The sequence below is a fragment of the Mobula hypostoma genome, chromosome 7, assembly GCF_963921235.1.
Source record: "Mobula hypostoma chromosome 7, sMobHyp1.1, whole genome shotgun sequence".
Taxonomy (NCBI): Eukaryota; Metazoa; Chordata; class Chondrichthyes; order Myliobatiformes; family Myliobatidae; genus Mobula; species Mobula hypostoma.
Genome location: NC_086103.1, coordinates 21,081,648 through 21,100,866, shown reverse-complemented (window position 1 = coordinate 21,100,866; position 19,219 = coordinate 21,081,648). Strand labels below are relative to the sequence as shown.

General features: G+C 37.1%; 1 protein-coding gene across 1 annotated transcript in view; it reads left to right on the top strand.

Moving 5' to 3' along the window:
* The window catches only part of kif3a (kinesin family member 3A), a 49,086-nt gene extending 30,325 nt beyond the window's left edge, over window positions 1-18,761 (top strand). Inside the window, exons 10-18 of the mRNA XM_063053127.1 lie at window positions 2,247-2,255; window positions 3,077-3,233; window positions 5,634-5,814; window positions 7,055-7,165; window positions 9,365-9,490; window positions 10,195-10,248; window positions 11,412-11,480; window positions 13,558-13,685; window positions 15,304-18,761. Coding sequence (XP_062909197.1) covers window positions 2,247-2,255; window positions 3,077-3,233; window positions 5,634-5,814; window positions 7,055-7,165; window positions 9,365-9,490; window positions 10,195-10,248; window positions 11,412-11,480; window positions 13,558-13,685; window positions 15,304-15,352 — 884 coding nt within the window. The 3' untranslated portion in view covers window positions 15,353-18,761. The remainder of the gene's footprint in view (window positions 1-2,246; window positions 2,256-3,076; window positions 3,234-5,633; window positions 5,815-7,054; window positions 7,166-9,364; window positions 9,491-10,194; window positions 10,249-11,411; window positions 11,481-13,557; window positions 13,686-15,303) is intronic.
* Window positions 18,762-19,219: the final 458 nt, after the last annotated feature.

The window sequence follows — 19,219 nt, the reverse complement described above, 5'->3', positions numbered from 1 at the left end:
CAAGCAGATTGGGTTTTTCTATTATTGAGACTTAGATGAAGATGAGACCATATTTTAAGAGTAATTAATGTAGAAAACCAGGTAATTGCAGAGTTCACAGACTTTTTCTTGCAACTGTAGATGTTGAGTGAAGCAACTTGTGTCAATTCAAATATCAAAAATTTCTTGAAATGTGAAAAGTAGTTCTTGTGAAAAGTGGTAAATCATAAAAAAATCCACAGTATCACAATGATGCTGCTGTTTCTTTTGACAGTTTGTAAACATTGACTTTGCATTGCTTTGATAGTAATCTGAAATTCTCGATTAATCAAGAGCATATCTATAGGTGTATAAAGGTTGATGGGACGAGACGAGGCAGGTTAATAGTTTGCCATGGACTAGTTGGGCTGAAAGGCCTGTTTCTGTGCTATAGTGTTCTATGACTATGCTTAACTTTCTTGGGTTAATGGGCCAGGGCTTCAGTTTTGATGAGAGGAAAATGCCTCAAAGCAAGTACTTTTTCCTCATTGCTAAAGTAGTCATGTTGCCTGTTCTAAATTGCACTCTGTAACTCTCAATATTTAAAATGATTTTGAAGTAGTACTATTGTTAAGATATAAAATCAGAAAATTCTGAAACTAATTGGCAGGAGGGGGAAATAGTTGACCTTTCAAATTAGTCCTCCTTTAGTGTCTTTTAAGAGACTCTTAGATAGGTACATGGAGCTTAGAAAAACAGAGGATTATGCGGTAATGAAATTCTAGGCAGTTTCTAGAGTAGGTCAGTGTGTAATATATGTTAATGAGACATTAATTCCAAAGTATTGAATGTGTCAGACATCAGTTGTAAAGGGAAAAGCAGTGCAGTGGGTAGAGGGGAACAGATGGACATTATTTACTTGTATTTCCAGAGGGTGTTCAATAAGGTGCCGCATAAAAGACTTATCCATAAGATAGGATGCATGGATTTTGGGGTGACTTGTTAGCATGGATAGAGGATTAGTTAGCTAATAGAAGGCAGAGAGTTGGGATACATGGGTGTTACTCTGGTTGGCAATCAGTGGTGAGCGGTGTGTCGCAGGGTTCGGTGCTGGACCCACAACTGTCACAATATACATTAACGATCTAGAAGAGGGGACCGTGTGTAGTGTATCCAAGTTTGCTGATGACACTAAATTGAGTGGAAAAGCAAATTGTGTAGAAGATGTGGAGAATCTGCAGAGATATAGACAGGTTGAGTGGGCAAGGATCTGGCAGATGGAATACAATGTAGGTAAATGCAAGCTCATCCACTTTGGAAGGAAAAATGGAAGATCAGATTATTAAAATGGTTAAAAATTGCAGCATGCTATTGTGTAAAGGGACTTGGGAGTGTTTGTGCATGATTCACAAAAAGCTAGCTTGCAGGTGCAGCAGACTATCAAGAAGGCAAATGGAATGTTGGCCTTCATCTCTAGAGGGATTGAATTTAAGAGCAGGGAGGTTATGCTGCAGCTGTACAGGATACTGGTGAGGCCACACCTGGAGTATTGCGTGCAGTTCTGGTCTCCTTACTTGAGGAAGGATATACTGGCTTCGGAGGTGGTGCAGAAGAGGTTCACCAGGTTGTTTCCACAGAAGAGGGGGTTAGACTATGAGGAGAGATTGAGTTGACTGGGACTACTCGCTGGAATTCAGAAGAAAGGAGGTCTTATAGAAACATATAAAATTATGAAAGGGATAGATATGATAGAGGCAGGAAAGTTTTTTTTCCACTGGTAGATGAGATTAGAACTAGAGGACATAGCTTCCAGATTCGGACGAGTAGATTTAGGACGGAGGTGAGGAGGAACAGCTTTTCTCAGAGAGTGGTGAATCCGTGAAATTCTCTACCTAATGAAGCAGTAGAGTTTACCTCAGTAAATATATTTAAGACATATATTTAAGGTTGGATAGATTTTTGCATAGTAGGGGAATTATTAAGGGTTATGGGGAAAAGGTAGGTAGGTGGAGATAAGTCCATGGCCAGATCAGCCATGATTTAATTAAATGTTGGAGCAGGCTTGACGGGCCAGATGGCCTATTCCTGCTCTTATTTCTTATGTTCTGTAATTTTTAGCACGGTTCAGATGCATGGTTAAGATTTATTAACTTTTATTTGTTTATTGTGACAGTTCATGCCTTCATTGCTATAACTATTAAAAATGCAGAAATTAATGATTTGTTTCTTTTTCCTCCTATGTTCGCATATTGTCTATGTGGGGTAAACTAATTTCTTCCCAATTAAAGATCAAGCAGGTTTGTAATTTCTTATTTTCTCTGGTAGAATATTTTTCGTATACATTTTTTCTGCCTGCGTTGTCTTTGCAAATTCTGAATGCAGTGCCATTTAAAATAAAATGCTGAACTGCATGCTTACAAAAGAACAGCACAAAATCCTAGAACAATTAAATTGAGCAAATGACCATGGTTCTCCACGGACTATTGTCCTCTGTAAATGTTGTGGTGATTGGGCCACAGATGGTGGATCCTCGATTGTTTTGATGACGTTTGACAGATAGCTTCTATCAGCGAGCTTGAAAAATGGTAATCAGAGACATTTTAAGTGTAATTCAGCCTTGTATAATTAAAAGAAAGTATTAAACTAGTTACTTTAAAACATTAAACTATGAACATTAAGTAGAATAAAAGTGAACAGACATCTTTGGTTGGCTTGCATGTTTTATTTGGATGCAATGGCATCTGCGCCCATATTCTCTCAGATTCTTGAAATAATAAAAAAAAATGTAGATGCTGGAAATCTGAAATAAAAACGGAAGATACTGGAAGTATCCAGTAAATTAAGACAGCATCTGTGGAAAAAGAAAGTTGATATTTCAGGTTGGAGACTCTAAGAATTGGTTATTCTGAAGACCTAAAATGTTCCACACTGTCTAACACACTGAATGTTTCAAGTACTTTTTTGTTTATGTCGTAAAGTTTGAGTTAGTGCACAGGCATAAAAGTTGGCAATGAGTTTAATTGTAAGGGTGACTTATTTTGCCAGAGGTAAGTAAACTTGGCCAAATCTAGATATGTGACATGCACTGTGATATAACACAATTTATTCTGTAATGAAGGAAGGAAGAAGGTATCTCCTGAAAAGATGGCGGAAATGCAGGCAAAGATTGATGAAGAGAGAAAAGTTCTTGAAGCCAAGCTTGACATGGAGGAGGAAGAAAGAAACAAAGCAAGAGCAGAGCTAGAGAAGAGAGAAAAAGACCTGCTGAAAGCACAGTAAGATAAAAGAATATAAAGTTCAGTTAATAGTTTTTGAGGTGGAAGTCACAGAAATCACTAAAATATGTAGACTTAAATTTTGTAGTTGTAATGATGGTGAAAATTGCTTTCATTACAAATGTTTACAGTCTGGTTTTTATTGTGTGTTTGTGTGAAATTATAATGTGGTGGTAGGTAAGATGATTTGTACTCATGTTCTTAAGCGCCAGCTACTTTTGTAGTTTTGTTATTCAGATCCTGAAGTAGTTTTGAGTTAAGTGTGTCTTAACATTTTTAACATCAGTTGGAAAATTTTACTCTGCTCCTGGAAAGGTATGTACAGAATAGGATTTCCTTAAATGTATGCTAAAGGTATGGTTACTTAATGTGTCATCTATCTTCTGTTTCAGATTTGTTGTATTCACTGTATTTTTAGTTTTGCAGTATCTGCTTATATCCACTAGATGTGGCTATCATGTCAGTGAAGAGAAAAATGTAAGTGAAGCTAGACTAGGCCAATCAGTCCTTCATGCTCTACCACTCAGCAGGCTCACTGCTGATCTTCCACCTCAACACTACTTTGTCAAAGTACATATATGCCACCATATACAATCCTGAGATTCATTTTCTTGCAGGCATACTCAGTAAGTCCATAATAGAATAATAACCATAATAGGATGGATGAACCATTTTGCTCATCTACATTGTTGTAGGAAAGCTGCATTCATCATCAAGGACCCTCACCACCTAGATCATACTGTGTTTTCACTCTGCTGCAGAAAGAAAGTACAGGAACTTCAAGACTCACACCACCAGGTTCAGGAACAGTTATTTCCCCTCAACCACCAGGCCCTTGAATCGAGAGGAATAACTTCACTTGTCCCATCACTGAAATGTTCCCACAACCTATGGGCTCACTTTCAAGGACTCATCATCTCATGTTTTCAATATTTATTGCTTATATATTTATTATTATTTATTTCTTTTTGTATTTGCACCATTTGTTGTCTTTTGCTGATTGGTTGAACACCTATGTTGATGCAGTCTTTCATTGATTCTGTTATGCTTTATTGAATAAGCCCACAGGAAAATGAATCTCAGGGTTGTATATGGTGAGAAATTGTACTTGGATAATAAATTTACTTTGAATTTTGAACTTTGAAAGTTTTTACAAGGGACATTCTACACTATTCATTTCATAAATACCGAGAAAGATTTTAACAGATTTCAAAGCTTCATTATAGAGTATTTGATCCTTTAGTCTGATCCAGTTTTGTGCCTTCTAAAGATATCTGAACAGGACAAGAACAGTGGAATATTACAACTGGTCACTTCAAAGAATCATTGCTGAGTAAAAATGTAAGGTTGAAGCAGGAAATATAAATTAGGTGTAAATCATGTACAGAGAGCAGAATGAAGATTGGAAAAAGCCGACTACAAACGAGGCAATAATTATAGAAATAGACAAAATGTATAAAAATATTGTCAACTGTAATATCAGGAAATTTAAATTCATTCAAAGCTTCAAAGGTCCATTTTAACATCAGAGAAATGTATACAATATACATCCTGAAATGCTTTCTCTTCGCAAACATCTACAAAAACAGAGAAATGCCCCAAAAAACGAATGACAGTTAAACGTAAGAACCGAAAAGTCCCCCTCCCAGCTCCCCTCCCTCCCGCGCATAAGCAGCAGCGAGCAACAATCCCCCCCCCCCCACTGGTTTAAAAAAATCAATTTTCAGAGTTAGATAAGTTGTTTGTTTATTGTTATCAATTTACCATTCCATTAAAATTGACTCCAAATGCAACATAGTTCCTATAATTGTTTTTTGCCCTTGGAAATAAGCTGATGGATAAATACTGTTAATTCATATAGTTTAAATGATACTTTATTGATCCCAAAGGAAATTACAGTGTCACAGCAGCATCACAAGACTGATGCAACTATCTAGTCTCTGTAACTTGTACTTGGATTAAAAAAAAACTTTAGTAAAGACAAATTGTATTAAAGCTGCTTGATTCAAGTGCTGACTGCAAATATTGCAGAAGGAATACTCTTTTAAAGTATGTTATGTCAAATGTTTGCAACCATGATTACAAGTAATTTTGCATTAGTAGTTGTTGGCAATTTCCCATTAGGACTCGTATTTGTAGTGAGTTTGTATTTTTCTGATTAAGGTATTTTGTTGAAATTTTTGGGTGGACATTCAAATTTGCATTCTCCATCTTTATGGGCGATTTACTTGCATTTTATTGACTGGCAATGATGAGCATAACTTCAGACTCTGTTATATGGTCTTGCACTGACTTGCTTGTAGCTTGGTGTTTTCATTACTTTTTTAAAGAGAATTTACATTCTAAAGCTGTTTATTACAAAGTAATTGAATAATGGAATTCTTTCACTGGACCTCCTAGGCAAGAACATCAGTCTTTGTTGGAAAAATTGTCAGCTCTAGAGAAGAAGGTGATCGTGGGAGGAGTGGATCTTTTGGCAAAAGCTGAAGAGCAAGAGAGGCTGCTGGATGAATCTAATTGTGAACTGGAAGCTCGCCGGAATCGCGCAGAACAACTTAGAAAGGAGTTGGAGGAAAAAGAGGTTAATGCTCTTAACACCATCCTATTATCACAAAATTAAACTCTACCTCGGCTAATCTTCCTTATGATGTGTAATTTAAAGGAATTAAAGTTAAAATTGTCATCCTTTTCTTAGTTAACCTTGTCTTTGCTCCTGTTACTTCTAATCTATCCTATCTGATCCTATCTTGTACCTAATACTGTTTACCCATAAATTGTCCCTATGCTGACCTACATTTAAGATTATTATTCTGTTTCATCTATATTTTTCTTTATGTACAACTTGGGCCTCTGATTACTCCTGTTTGAGATAACCAGGGTCATATTTCTTCATTGAAGGTATTTTTCTTAACATATAGCCTCCACAATGATTAAGTAACTGCAGAGACTAAGTTGTTCAGTCTGTTTAGTTCAGATTAGTGTTTTCTTGGATATATGTGGTTAGTACAAGAAAGTGGCTCAGTGATTAAAGTGACATTGAATGGCAGATCACACACAAGGAACCAATGGCCTCTTTATTGTTTTAAACCTTCCTTTATTGTTTTATTTAACTTTTGGGTTCCTTACACTGAAGATTCAGATTCAAAATCAAATTTAATTTCACTGGCATATGTCGTAACATTTGGTTTGCGGCAGCAGTACATTGCAATACATAAAAAAACTATAAATTACAGTAAATATATAGTAAGGAAGAATATTAAGTGAGTCATGCAAAAAGAGGGAAAAATACCATGGTAGTATTCATTGTCTATTTAGAAATCTGATGGTGGAGGAGAAGAAGCCGTTCCTGAAATGTTGAGTGTGTGCCTTCGGGCTTCTCTACCTCCTACCTTCCTCCCTAGATCTCTCAATTTCATCTCTTTTCTTGACATCCTTAAAATTTTGTCCGTTCCAGTTTTTTTTTCGGTATTGATTTCTCTGTCATTTTGCCTTTTGCCACCCTTCAACCTCTCATTTAATAACCTGTTTGTTGGATTGGTGCGCATTAGTTTTCTGATTATATTTTTATGGAATAGTGAAGTTCATTTTCCTTCATTGAAGATATTTTACTAATACAAATAGCCTCCTCTATTATTCATTATGTTGAAACTACATTAGCACAGATATATTATAATTATCAGCTGACCTCAATAATGTTCTTTTTGCATCAAAGCTTTTGAAACAGCTGTAGGAAAAGATAATTGTCCTCAACATTGCCTTCCATGTATATTATTGTTGATTATTTCTAAAAATGTTTCTTTTTGCTGTGTTTTTCATTGAAGCAAGAACGTCTAGACATTGAGGAGAAGTATACCAGTTTGCAGGAGGAGGCACAAGGTAAAACAAAGAAACTGAAGAAAGTTTGGACAATGCTGATGGCAGCAAAATCGGAGGTGAGATACTACTTGAGGACATAAAAGATCTTGTTTAAGTTGTACTGATTCCTTTAAGCATGACTAGATGACCACACCGTTAGGCTTCTGAACTCCTGGCTGCATCATATTTGAAATGTCACTGGTCAATCTGTTCCGTACTTTATGATATTTAATATTAATGCACTTTAGTTTGTTATTTATCTGTGATTCATCTGTAGATTTTATCCTTATCTTCATAAGTTATCGTGTGTTATGTGCTTTACACCTTGGTTTGAAGAAATGTCTCATTTCTACATACAGTATATATATATAGTACACATCAGGGTCCCCAACCTTTTTTGCACTGCGGACCGGTTTAATATTGACAATATTCTTGCGGACCGGTCGACCCGGGGCGGTGGAGGGGGGGATTGGTGGGGGAGGGTAGGGTTGCCAATGGACAAGAGTAGCAGTCAAATACGTTGTGTTTACCCAGAGTAAGACTACAATGACCATGAAGCCTTGCGCGGGCACCAGTGCGCATGCGTGACCTGCGCATGCATGCGCCTCCCAATTTTATTCCTGCAAATCGTTTTGGCAATTCTGTTCAGGGGGCGGGTGGGGGGGGGGTGTTAATCAGGACCGGAATATAGGTGATAAGTGGCTAATACACTCAGTTTCGTTTCTAAAGGGGTTTATCTAATGAATTTAATATTAAACACACAGCGCATATTTTCCTCGCATGAATATAGTAATAAGTCAATTATCAGGGGAGGACAGGGGAGCTTGAAGTAAGTGTTGAACGAACTTCCAGTAGAAGTGGTAGAGGCAGGTTCAATATTATCATTTAAAGAAAAATTGGATAGGTATATGGACAGGAAAGGAATGGAGGGTTATGGGCTGAGTGCAGGTCAGTGGGACTGGGTGAGAGTAGCGTTCGGCACGGACTAGAAGGGCAGAGATGGCCTGTTTCCGTGCTGTAATTGTTATATGGTTATATCAGTAAGTCAATAGCATCATAACATTTTAAGTAACGTTTGAATATGAAACACACAGCACATATTTTCCCCGTATGAACATATAAAATCATTGCAACACACCAATATCGCTGAATCAGTGGGAGCCCTGGGCTTGTTTTCCTGCAACAAGACGGTCCCATCGAGGGGTGATGGGAGACAGCGATACTCGAACGGGGTTCCTTATGTCCAGTCTATTCCGCAATTTAGTTTTCTTTGCATTCATTGCACAAAACTCCGCTTCGCAGAAATACGTTGGAAGCAACGTTTTCAGTGCTTTCGTGGCTATCTCAGGATATTTAGCCTTGACTTTGATCCAGAATGCTGGCAGAGATGTTATGTCAAACATACTTTTCAGCCTGCCGTCATTTGCAAGCTCGAGGAGTTGATCTCCTTCCCGCGCTGACATGGATGACGCGTGGGTAATAACCTCGCATGCGTAATGGCTCAACAGTGGGCGTGAAAGGGAATGAGGAAAGGTGCAGCTAACACATATCGCCAAATCATATCGTTTCCTCATGACCCGGTAGCATATGCTTTGCGGCCCGGTACTGGTCCGCGGCCCAGTGGTTGGGGACCGCTGATAGACATGTATGTAGTTAAATGACATTAAACTTCACTTGACTTGGTTTGAGTATATTAAATTCTGAAAGCCCAAACTAGGAAAGATATATTTTAAAACATATCAGATGATCTATACTACTCAGCCAGCCATGGGGCTAGTGCACTTTCTGCATTTGCTTTGGTATAATCACTGCAATGAGTACCCATATAGAATGCACCGAAGTGTCAGGCTTAGAACTTGGAAATTTTAATTTAAAGTTAACACATACAAAATGCTAGAGGAACTCAGCAGGTCAGACAGCATCTATGGAAAGGAATAAACAGTTGACGCCTCGGGCAGTGATGAAGGATCCAGCATTTTGTATGTGTTACTCTGGATTTCCAGCATCTGCAGAATCTCTCGTGTTTGTAACTTAAAGTTGACAGGAAAGACTTGTATTTGAAGAAGAAGGGCTAAGAAATATAAAACAAAACTGTATATATTTACTGGTCATCTCCTAATTTTGTGATTGCTTTTTCAATATAAAAGTAAAGCAGTTTAAAATTGCTCTTATTGGCCAATGAATTGAAATAAACTGAAAGTCCAGGTTTTTGTGTTAAAACATTGAGGTGTGACATGATGGCATTGATGATGGTCTATTGTGGTTATTATTCAAAGATGGCAGACTTGCAACAAGAACATCAACGTGAAATCGAAGGACTGCTGGAGAATGTAAGACAGCTAGGCCGAGAGCTCAGACTCCAGATGCTGATTGTTGACAACTTTATTCCTCATGAATACCAGGTTAACTTTTCTTTAATAATTTACTTACGTCAGGGTTTTTATAAAATTGAATATTTTCCACTTGTATATTGAGCATACCTTTTGTCTAGATAGTTGTTGGGATTGCTTGAATGGTGCAGTTTTCATGAATGTAATGTGATTTCATAATATATGCTGTACATCACTGCTGCGTGTGAGATTTTGAACCTAGGTCTAAGGGCTATTTGATGATTCAGGTGGAAAAGAATAAGCAATGAAAATCAGTGTGTGCATAAAAGGAAACGCAAAATGCCCTTTACTGTGAAATGTTAGCCTGCACCTTGTCAATAGAACTTGTAACGATAATCGATATTCCCAAATTTTGGTATTATAAATGTTTCAGTAAAGTTGTATTTTGGGCAGTAAGCTGGGAAGTTTACAGACTACATCTAATCTTCCACTGTTTGAATTGATTATGCCAAATGGTAGGAAATTCCCATTAAATTATATGCAAAACCTAAACCTGTTGAAAATTCTGATTGATAATTGAGGACATTAATAACAGAATTAGAGAATAAGAGGCTTATTTGTACTTCAGAAGAGCCTGACAGTTTAATCAAGCATGATTGATCAGATTATGTACTACATTGAACTGGGTTACACCTTGTATTTATTATATTTTGTGCTTGGCACCAATAGATAAAAAGAGAGCAAGTTTGTCTAAAATGGATATTTATACCTTCAAGGAGATGATTGAAAACTACGTACACTGGAATGAAGACATTGGAGAGTGGCAGCTGGTAGGTTTGCAAAGTTGATTAATTGTAACATTTAAGACAGACCAGAGCATTTATGTTGACTATATCTACATGTAAGCCATAGAAGTGTTTCACCAAGAGCATTTACAGAACACAGAAAAGCAACAGGGCCTTCAGCCCACAACATGTGTACCAACTATGATGAAACTAATCTCATCTGCCTGCAAGTAATCTATATCCCTCCTATGCTTCTATCCCACTGCTATAAAAGACTATTGAGCAGATCTCTTTTACAATAAACTGAACTCTTGATATCTCACTCTTCCTTGTCATGGCCCTTCACCTTATTTGTCTACCTGCAAGCACTTTCTCTGTAACTATAAAACTATATTTTACATACTGTTATATTTTTCCTTTTGCACAAGCTCTGTACTATGTTTGGAATGATCTTTCTGGATGACATGCAAAATAAAGCTTTACGTTGTATCTTGGTACTATATGTACATGCGACAATAATAAACTAACGGATTACCAATCAGCTTCTGCATATCAATGCTGTTAAGGTCCTGCAATTTACTATGTACGTTTCTCTTGAAGTTGACCTCCTAAAATGCAACACCTCACACTTCCCTGGATTAAACTTCATCTGCCTTTACTCTGCCCATACCTGCACCCGATCTGTGCCTGAATGTATCCTTTGTCAACATTTTTCATCATCTACAACTCCTCCATCAATTTTTGTGTTATATGCATATGGATTAATCAGTCCATTTACATTTTTATCCCAGTCGGTTAGATAAAAGACAAGCAGCAGAGCTCCCAGCAATGATCCCTAAAGCACACTACCATTCATAGACCTGTTTTCAGAATTGCACCCTTCCACCATTATCCTCTGACATCTATATCAAGCTAATTGCGAATCCAATCTAGCAAGTAAGTCACCATGGATCACATCCAGTTTAATCTTCTAGATCAAGTTGCTCCAGATCCCATGTATCTTAATCTTCTCACCCTTAAGATATTTTTCTGGGTAGTATTTCCATTCTTACTGCTTACTTATCCATGTACTTCATTCCAACCAGCTGAATTGTAATATGGTACCTACACATTTGATTTTTTATTGTACATTCCAAAGGCAATGTTTGCTGTATATGAAGAAAGATAGGTTTTTGAGCTTGGCTAAAGATTTCTCTGCTTATTTGTAGAAATGTGTGGCATATACAGGAAACAATATGAGAAAACAGACACCGGTCCCTGACAAAACGGAAAAAGATGTAAGTTGATGGCACCTTCTGAATTCTTCACTATATAGAGGAAAAAATTCATTCTGAATGCAATTCATATTTTTCTTTATCCTTCCTTATTCAATGCCTCAAAATTGTTATTAGTTAATCAGTCTTTAATATTTGGCAAAATATTAATAAAACTTATAAGCAGTTGGAAGTGTCATCTATTTGAAATGCGACTTAACTGGTTGAATGCCCATATTTTCAAATTAATGAGAATTCCAAAGATTATTATGATAGTTTTCATTAATGTTATTTTTAAATAAGTTTAATTGATGCTGAGAAAAGCAGTTTTTGTGACAATTGTTTCAAATTTAATCAAATGAAATCATTTTAAGTTTTGGAGTTGTGTGCCTCATTCAGATCAATAGGTTTCAATAGGTACATTTAATGTCAGGACAGTGTATACAATATACATACTGAAATTCTTTTTCTTCACAAACATCCACGAAAACAGAAGAGTGACCCAAAGAATGAATGACAGTTAAACGTTAGAACCTCAAAGCCCCCCCAGCTCCTTCCTCCCATGCACAAACAGCAGAAAGGCATTGAAACCCCCTCCCACCCACCAGCAAAAAAAGCATTGCGCCTCGCACCCACCCCCCCCACCGAGCACTCAAGCGTGCAGCAAAGCATCAATAAAGACACAAACTTGCAGTACCCCAAAGGCTACTCGTTCACCCAGTAATTCAACATACCACAATCTGTCTCGCTCCCCTCCCCTCGCCCCCCCTCCCCTCGCCCCCCTCCCCTCTCCTCTCCCCTCTCTCCTCTCCCCTCTCTCCTCTCCCCTCTCTCCTCTCCCCTCTCTCCTCTCCCCCTCTCTCCTCCCCTTCCCTCTCCCCCCCTTCTCCCCCTCTCCCCGAATAAGGGAAAAAGAGGTGTCCTTGTTTCACAGCGAGAGGGGAGACATAACTCACTGATTTATGATGTTAGAAGTCAGTTGCGTAGATTTTTCTAAGATCTGTGCCCAGAGAGTTGGCCCCAGAAAGACTCGGGTCTCTGGACACAGAGCCTATGGCAGCTAACTCGCTGCTCCCGATGTTCCGTATTCTCCTGCGACACCCCACCCCAGTCAGGGGCACCGGCCTAGAATCAGCCTGTCTCCAGAGCCACAAAAATCCAGCACCTTGAAGGCGCACTAGTCTTCTAGGCCGCGTCCTTGGGATATCAAAAAATGGCTGGGCGTGAGGCCCTGAGAGTGGGTCCCTTTCCAGCAAAGAGCCAAAGTCAGAATGTAACTGCAGGCCAAGAGATATCAAAGATGGAAATAGAGCTGTTTCTGAAGATGCAAGCAAAGGAGTTGCCATTTAACTTCGCTCCGCACCTCCAAATTATCTTAGGCGTAACTAATTTTGCAGAAATCGAGCAATGCATCTGCGTTTGTAATTATGGACTCTGTGTTTCAACTTGAATACTGTGGAAAGTTGGCCTGTAGTTTTATAATAAACATGGTAAAATAAAAAGGGTAGGTTATAATTCAGGATTGTGATTCATACATTCTTTACCAGTTGTATGTATTTTAAAACTTACATAATGTGATAGGATTATAGAGTTATAATACTGTTACTGAAGTCCTTTTGACATTGTAGGAATTTAACTGGATTTGACATTTACCTTTATTTCTTTGCCTGAGTGGGACTTGAACACAATCTTGATGGAAATACAGTGATGGCACTTTCCACCAAACAAAATTTGTTTAGATATTTGGAATAAAAGAATAAATTGTTAAAGTGCTCAGGGTCATCCTGCACAATAAAAGGCCTAGTATATTTGCAAGTTATTTACTCCACAATGTTCTTTCACACAATTATAAATATTGCCCAAATTTCTTTTTACTTCCTCTAATCATCTGGTGCAAGGTATTATTTACATCTTGATTTATGATCCCTGTGTGCTTAAGTGCATTATTTTATAATGTGTTTTGATGTTAGTTATATTTGTGGAATTTTGGTGTAAAAAATGAAATTCACAATGAAGGTGGCCTTGAATGATAGATGTACAGAAAATTCTTAATGGCTTTGATTCTTAAAGCTGATCTTTGTTTCACTTTTGATTATTTCAGCCATTTGAAGTGGATCTATCTCATGTTTACTTGGCCTACACTGAAGAGAGTCTACGTCAGTCATTAATGAAACTGGAGCGACCAAGAACTTCAAAAAGTGGAAAATCCAGACCCAAAACCGGAAGAAAGTAAGGCTGTAGGAAATATTTTATCCTTGTCTTTTAAATGTCAAATTTTTCTTAACATGTGTTCTATTCTCTCAAACTTCTTTTTAACTAGATGTCTATGAAGAGATTATTGTGAAAGTATTAGGCAACTTCCAGTAATTTGTCCATTTTCAAAGTGATTCATTGCTATTTTGACAGGAGAGATAACATTTTCACGCAAAAATATACACTCATTCAATTTATTCTGTGATAACTTATAGGTTTTCAGCAAGTATTCATAATTCAACTTGCCCATGCAAATCGGCAAATAGTAATCACAGAGTTCTCTGCTAACAGTCTTTACAAACCTACTATTTTGTTTTAAACTGTGACATTCATTGTGGCTGCAGGTGACTACATTACAGTGGAGTTGCACATCTACAAAATAGTCCGTATTGCAATTTTGCATCATGTGAAGCCACATCATATGGGCATGAAACAAGAAACAGAAGCTGAAAGATAATAAAATTTTGTTTCTATCTATTTTCCTTTCTTCACAAATTTTTGGGTGGTAATTTGTGAATTCTGCAGGGGTGAATTTCCATTATCTGAGGGTGTTGTCTTTTTTTAAGTTTAGATCCTGTGTGATTTTTGAGTGATGGATTTAGCCTACTGTATATTATGTTTTCACATGCAGGTTTTGGCTGCTGATAAAGTTTGCTGCTAGTAATTAAAATATTTTCTGCTTTATTCTCTCTTCGACTGCACACTGTGTTGTCCTCTTTTATTTCTCACCTCTCATTTACACTGCCCTCCCAGCTGCTTTCATCCCCTGCAAATCAATTTTTCATACCCTGCTCTGCCTCCCATCTCTCCCCCCCGCCTCTGGCCTGCACCCCCCCACCACCCCTCCAACAACCCTCCCCTCCAACAACCCCCCCCCTCCCTCCAACACTCCCCCTCCTACATTGTAGTGCACCCTTGTTGAAAGTAGAATTACTAAGTTCCACTCTAGGAGTAAATTGTTTGATGACTTTAAGAGAACTGAGAAACAGAAGGAAAACCTCTGAAAGAGAAAGGGAAAGAATAGGGAAAAATCTCCAGGCTGTCTCTGGGTAACAAATAGGTTCCATTTTTTAAAACAAGGATCCATGTATATTTTGTCCAATACACAAAAAGTTTTCAATGTAGTAACCATATTTCTGTGCATCAATAGCACATAGCAAAGAAGAATTACGAAAAGTGGGGAGACACAGAAAACTAGTTTAGACTTTCATAGGAGCAACTGTGTGTGTATGTATAACCCTTGAAATAATACTGTTAGAGCTCATTTGTATGTAAGTGTGTCAATGTTGAGAAGTCTTAATCTCGGGATGGCATGCAGATTATATTGTCTATCCCAACCAAACTATTAGATCATATTTTCGTGTTTGACTTAATCTGCTAAATGTTCATTCATTTGCTTGTTAATCTCATCAAATCTAATGTTAATCTTCTGTGCATACTGTACTTTAAAGTTTCATATCAGCTGCTCATATTCTTATTACAAGTTATTATTGTATATCAGCAATGGGTTAATAATTTTGTACACAATTAGGGAAATGTGAAGATGAAAGTAAATGTTTGAATAAATGTGGCTTGTTTCCTTTTTCATCATCAGGAAGCGCTCGACAAAAGCTGAAGCTGGAATTGACTCTCTCCTTCAATGACCAAAAGACTAGGCTGACAAGTGAACTTTTGTTTTAGATGCGATATGTTGTAGGACATTAATAAGTGGTCTGTGATGTCTCAACATGAACTTTTCTTGAATCCACATATACTGGTCTATGAGGAAAAGGTCTGAAGTTCTTGATAGTAGAATGCCCTGAGATCAAGTTTTGTTATCTAATATTGTGAGATTCTGTTCTTTAGTTATTCATGATATTGGTCTTGGCTTATTGTCTTATTAGTGAAAAATATTCAGCAGGCAGCTAACCTGTTAATTAAAACATTACCTGCTTTTGACGGAAAATCAAAACACCAATTAACACTTTCAGAGACTTCCTGAAACTCAAAGGACTTGAGGTTTTCTACAACAGGTACCAAGTAACTTTGTTTAGTTGCAACCGTTACCTCTGTCATTTTGTTTTCATTCTGAAGTGTATAGACTTTCAAGTTCAAACTTGCTATAATTTTTACCACCAGTTCTTGTTTAAAGCCTTGTCCGCTCTATTGTTGTAATATGTCAATGCTTTTCTGATTGTGTTCAGTGTTGTAGATTAGGTGATTAATACTTTGATGCATAATATGGCTCCTTTATTTGTATAAAGGAGTATATTATCTATTAACCTTTAGCTTGGGGTTGCAGGAGGGGGAAGAAATATTTATTAAAAATTGTTCAGTTAAATTGTTCACATTCTATTCCTTCTTCAGAAGGTACATGGAGAGACTATAGAAGAAGTTCACAAAGATTAGAGTTCTGGAGAGCCACAGAAAGTGGCACTTTCATGAGATGGTGGGGGTCAAGAAGAAATTAGGGAAAGCTTTGGGAATATAATGGTGGATGAGGTATCATTTCTTCTGTTGATTTATACTCAGGAAAAGTTAGTCATTCTTCAGAACTGTAAGAGAATAGTGGAGGATTATTTTATGGTAAGGTACTTAACATTGGAATACAGCAACTAAAAAGGGTAGAAACTAAGTTTTGTAAAATGTTTCAAAAGGCAATTGAATCACTGAACCAAAAATAAACAAGGAATGAAGAATGGGCAGTGAAATAGACTTAATGGATCGTCACATTTGCACTGGGCTGTATGGCCTAGTACTGTGACATTCTTGGATTCTGCCTTCTCAAAGTTATTTATATTAAGAGTCAGTTATTTGCAGCAACTTAGTGCATGGTAAATAAGTTAAAGCAATCTGTGTACTGGCAACTGTTAACTAGGAAAATTGTGGAAGTACAAATAGGAAACAAAGACAATAGAGCACTTTTAGCTCATTGTAGGGTGTGTCCATAGTGTCTAATGTTAGCAAGAACTCTGGGCTTTAATTGCTATTATTCTTAAAACACTAACTCAAAAGTTTTGCTCAACAATTCCTTAATTATATTTGTTAAAAGGGAAGCTGCTCTTATTTGAACTTATGAAGTATTGCGCTAAGAACATTTTCTCTTAGAGAAGGGAACAAAGGATTTGTTCAAACTGCTGAGGATAGATGAACACAAAGTAGTCAGTTCTACAAGTCAAGTAAAAAATGTCAACCTTCAACCCCCATTACTGATGATTCTGAACAATACTCTTAAATGTGTAGGTGTTCAGTGTTGTAAATATTTTACAAGGTTGAATATGTATGGAAAAGGAATTACTTTTTACCTCCAAATCAGACTGTTCACCTCCATTCCCAAGACTGAGGTGGTACTTGCTACTCTAGTGGAAAGCAAGAGTCTTCATTTACTGATATTTTGAATTCACAGGCTAATTTGACGTGTTCATGACCTGGGAATATCTGCAGTTTGCATACTCTGAAGCCTTTTTGGTTTCAGCAGTGATGTTTGGTACTGCTATGCAGCTGTAGGGTAGTAGCGGGTAATGGCGTACAATAAGCCTTTCAAATTTTGGTGATTTGGCTTTCACTGTGAAAACCCCAGAGTCCCATCCTTTTCATAAATTAGGAGACTTCCAGCTGTGCCCACATTGGTTTAATTTATTCCTACTATATAATATGCAAAGCAAGTCATTGACAGCACCTGGGATTATCTATGGATTCCTTGGCACACGTTTGTGAGCAGAAAAAAATTGTTCCAATTATATCAGATGTCAAGAAATTTCTGAATACTATAATAATTTTTCCAAGGTTTTCAGAATAAATGTTCAGAAAAAAAATGGTATGTTTGCCTGTGAGAAATCATGTTGTAGCTGCAATAGGGTTGAAAGATTCAAATTTCAACTAATTTGATTAAATACACTATTTTCAGCTTCAGCTGATTTATCTTGGTCATAATGAATGTCATTAATTGCATGGGGCTAAAGCACATACGTAAATGATTAGAACTTATTGTGATCAGAGCTCAGGGATGGTTTGTGACTAGTGAAGGCGAGGTGGGTCCCTCCAAGTACCCTAAAATTAAGGTTAGTTGTCCCTTGCAACTGCCAAAGCTTATGCACTGAGCCCCCAGTGTTGGAATAAAATCTGCTGTGAGATGTAAGCTCTGCATATCCAAGACTTTTTTTTCTCCACAGGTTCTGGTCGAATCTGCATTGTCATTCATTTAGTGTGGACCTATCTAATATAATACTGCTGATTTGATTAACTGTGATAGAATCAAATAGACACTTGACTGTACTGATCAATTGTTGAAGGACGTATGGCATTATCAGAGGAGAAACTGTTGAAATAGTTTGCTAGTGATCTTTTTTTATATGTCTGCATACTTTTTTGTGAGCTTTAATGCTCACGTTCCGTGTGGTATCTGCTCAATTTTATTTCAAGGAAGTACTCCAAAAATTGTTTACTTTAAGCATATTGAAAAAAACCTTAGTTCTTTGATCTGTGGGATTAGCACTAGTTACTCAAACATCCTGAAGTAATGTCAAGTTTGATCAAGAAAAAGTTTATAACCTACCATAGATTTGAATTTAACATTTGAATGTAATGCTGCATGTCATATTCATACAGTGGAGTTAATGTTACTTTAATGTGTGTGTGATGTCTATTGTTGTGGTAAGGCTTATTGTAAAATGAGTAAAAATTATTAACAGAAACCTGCACATGTTCTTAAATTGTATTCTAATACTGGGTTGTGTAATAAGTTTAATACAGGGGTTCCCCGGGTTCCATTTTACTGTTTTACCTGGTATGAATTAACTTCCTTTATATGTCCAGAACAGTTGATTTAAGCTCTTTATAAATGTCTTTTTACTGATTATTCTTTGTAATCTGTTATGTATAAGTTGTGCAGTGTTGTATATATGAGAACATGTATATGTATATATACAGCATGTTAATGTCAATAAGTGTATATTGATTGTAATCACTAATAATTTGCTAACAATGCTATTTGAAATGAATGTAACATTGATGTTAATTAAAAATGCTGGTTGCTTTCTCTGATGTTACTCTCCCAATTGCACATCAGTTCCAGCTGAGGGCCTTAATAGTTTGCCAGTGTCTCCATTAAAATCTGCGGTGGATATCACAGTAACACAAGTAGGCTATTGGTCCTGTAGGAGCATAAAACAGGCAACATGGAGTTAGTGTTTGAAGAATGTGTGATTTACTGAAACCTGGTGTGCACCAAGAGATCAGACAAAGCTGATCTACCCAATTACAATTTCGGCACGGCCTTACAAACCTCTATGCTTGCATGATTACATGGAAGCATCATTAACTAAGTCTTGCTTGTTAAATTTCTCAGATTAAGTCATTATAGACTTAAATATAGAAAAACGAGATTATTGTTACCAAAGCATTTCTTTGTTTGTTATGTGCTGTGTCATATAACGTGAACAATCATGGTCTTTCCATGATCATGATTGTTCTTGACAAGTTTTTCTACAGAAGTAGTTTGCCATTTCCTTCTGGACAGTGTCTGCACAAAA